This window comes from Panthera pardus, unplaced genomic scaffold (assembly GCF_024362965.1).
Source record: "Panthera pardus isolate Hobbes unplaced genomic scaffold, ASM2436296v1 HiC_scaffold_18, whole genome shotgun sequence".
Lineage (NCBI taxonomy): Eukaryota > Metazoa > Chordata > Mammalia > Carnivora > Felidae > Panthera > Panthera pardus.
Genome location: NW_026526743.1, coordinates 6,009,029 through 6,011,023, shown reverse-complemented (window position 1 = coordinate 6,011,023; position 1,995 = coordinate 6,009,029). Strand labels below are relative to the sequence as shown.

The window sequence follows — 1,995 nt, the reverse complement described above, 5'->3', positions numbered from 1 at the left end:
TTACACAATTCTCATAAAATGAGGGCATTTTATATTCCTTATACAGGGAAAGCAGACCATGGATACCCTGGGGTCTCGGCTCATGAGCAGAAAGGGACTGACAGCTGGGAAACACAGAGCGATCACTGAACTGGTGTTCACGAGGTACCAGGTGGGACAGTCAAAAACAGACAAAACAATTTGAAAGACAGATGAAAGGGTATTAAAGGAGACAAAGGTACACACCAGGAGGAAAATGGTTTTGGTGGCTGTGGACTCAGGGGATGATGTGGAGGAGACACTGATCCGATGAATGTGTTGGACCCTCTGCTTGTGCTGGTACAGAAGGAAAACCATAGAAACGCTGGCCCAGAGCATGAGCCCCACAAACAACACATCAGGTAATGTTAACAACATTGTATTCAATGAATTTGTGGTTTTCTCATAACGAACAGCTGAACAGTACCCAAAACTTTTTCTGTTTGTGATGTTATTCTTGTTCAAAGTGCTACCCATAACCACAGGATACATGATATTTATCAATATCTGCAAGACCCAGCATAGGACAAGTGAAGGGACAAGGCACTTGAGAGCTTTCTCTTTAAGCGCTGCCCATCTGGAGTTCTGGGGGCTGATCGTGATGGCCTGGAAGACACTCAAGAGGCAGGTCATGCCAATGGACACGCCCCTGCCCACGCCGCAGACATAGGGGAAGAATTTACATCCAAAATCACTGAACATGTTATACCACCCAAAAGTTGACAGTGTATGGTGTATTCCAAAAGAGACCAGGACCAAAATATTGGCTACAATCAGGTTCTTGACAATCAAATCTGTGGGCCTTGGCCTACACCCAGTGAAAGAAAAAAGGACATAATGGTAAAGAAGAGACAAGTTCCCCAGGATTCCAACCACAGTCTGGATTAAGAAGACCACACTTATTGCCAGATCCCTGGTGGCCGTCCTGTCTGTCCTCAGTGACTGATACTTGTCTTCTGGGCTAGAGGATCCTGCGTGGGAATAGGAGGCAGAGGCCAGACAAATCATGTCAACTGAAATCTGATATTCTCCACTCACCAACACTTCTTACTTTCAAATAATTACTTAAAGTTCTTCAGTCATTTGAGGCCTTCCAAGAGTTTCATGAACAACCATTACACAACACTTGCTATGTGTGAAACAACAGTATAACTACCACCCATGAAATAACTTATTTCTCATTAAATACATGAGGCAGGCACTGCTGCCTTCCTTAGAAACATAAGGACCACAGAAGAACAGAGAGGTTAAGTGCTTGTCTACATTCACTCATTAATTAGGGGCAGACAGGTGATGAGAACTTGGCTGCGCTGTGCAGAAAGTTAGCGCATTCAATTAATGATATACAAAAACACTGCTTAGCTGTGTTCTATAAATAAACCAGATCTATATATAGCTTTATGTTTACACTTTGCCATTTCAAGATGGATGGCGGTGTTTACATGCAATTTTTGCTAATGAAAATGTTCCATTATCTATGAACACCCTTTCTATAAGCAACTATAAACCGCGAATACCACCCTAGAGATCTCAGAAAACTGTAGATGCACTGATTGCTGTCCAACAAAGCTGAAGGTTCCTGCCTCATGGAAACCTGGTTTTAATGAATGCAAGAAGGGCTCCATATTAGGAAGGGAACAGAAGGAATCATTGTTTTTTTCCAGAAACAAAAGTACTATTCCTAAGACCTTGGAACTCAAGACAGAAAACATTAGTTCCTGCTTAAACGATGTATACTGGAAACAAAATTACTACTTTCACAATCTATAGGTATCAATTTGTTAAAACCTCAGTTAAATAAAATTAGTAAAAGGTAAGCATGATTTGTGAAAGATACTGAAATACAAGGGGCGCCTGGGTCAGTAAGTTAAGGGTCCAAAACTTGATCTCAACTCAGGTCTTGATCTCTGGTCCTGAGTTCAAGCTTGTGTTGAGGTCTGTGCTGGGCATGAAGCCTATTTAAGGAAAAAGAAAAAG

General features: G+C 41.9%; 1 protein-coding gene across 1 annotated transcript; it reads right to left on the bottom strand.

The window, feature by feature from the left end:
• On the bottom strand, positions 1-1,276 carry LOC109252924 (vomeronasal type-1 receptor 4-like). The gene has a single exon (XM_053905730.1). It carries the CDS (start codon positions 1,024-1,026, stop codon positions 1-3), a length of 1,026 nt encoding a protein of 341 aa, XP_053761705.1. The 5' UTR covers positions 1,027-1,276.
• Positions 1,277-1,995: the final 719 nt, after the last annotated feature.

What these genes read in the sequence shown, in the direction of transcription:
- LOC109252924 (XM_053905730.1), bottom strand. Translation starts at nt 1,026, where the DNA reads ATGATTTGTCTGGCCTCTGCCTCCTATTCCCACGCAGGATCCTCTAGC.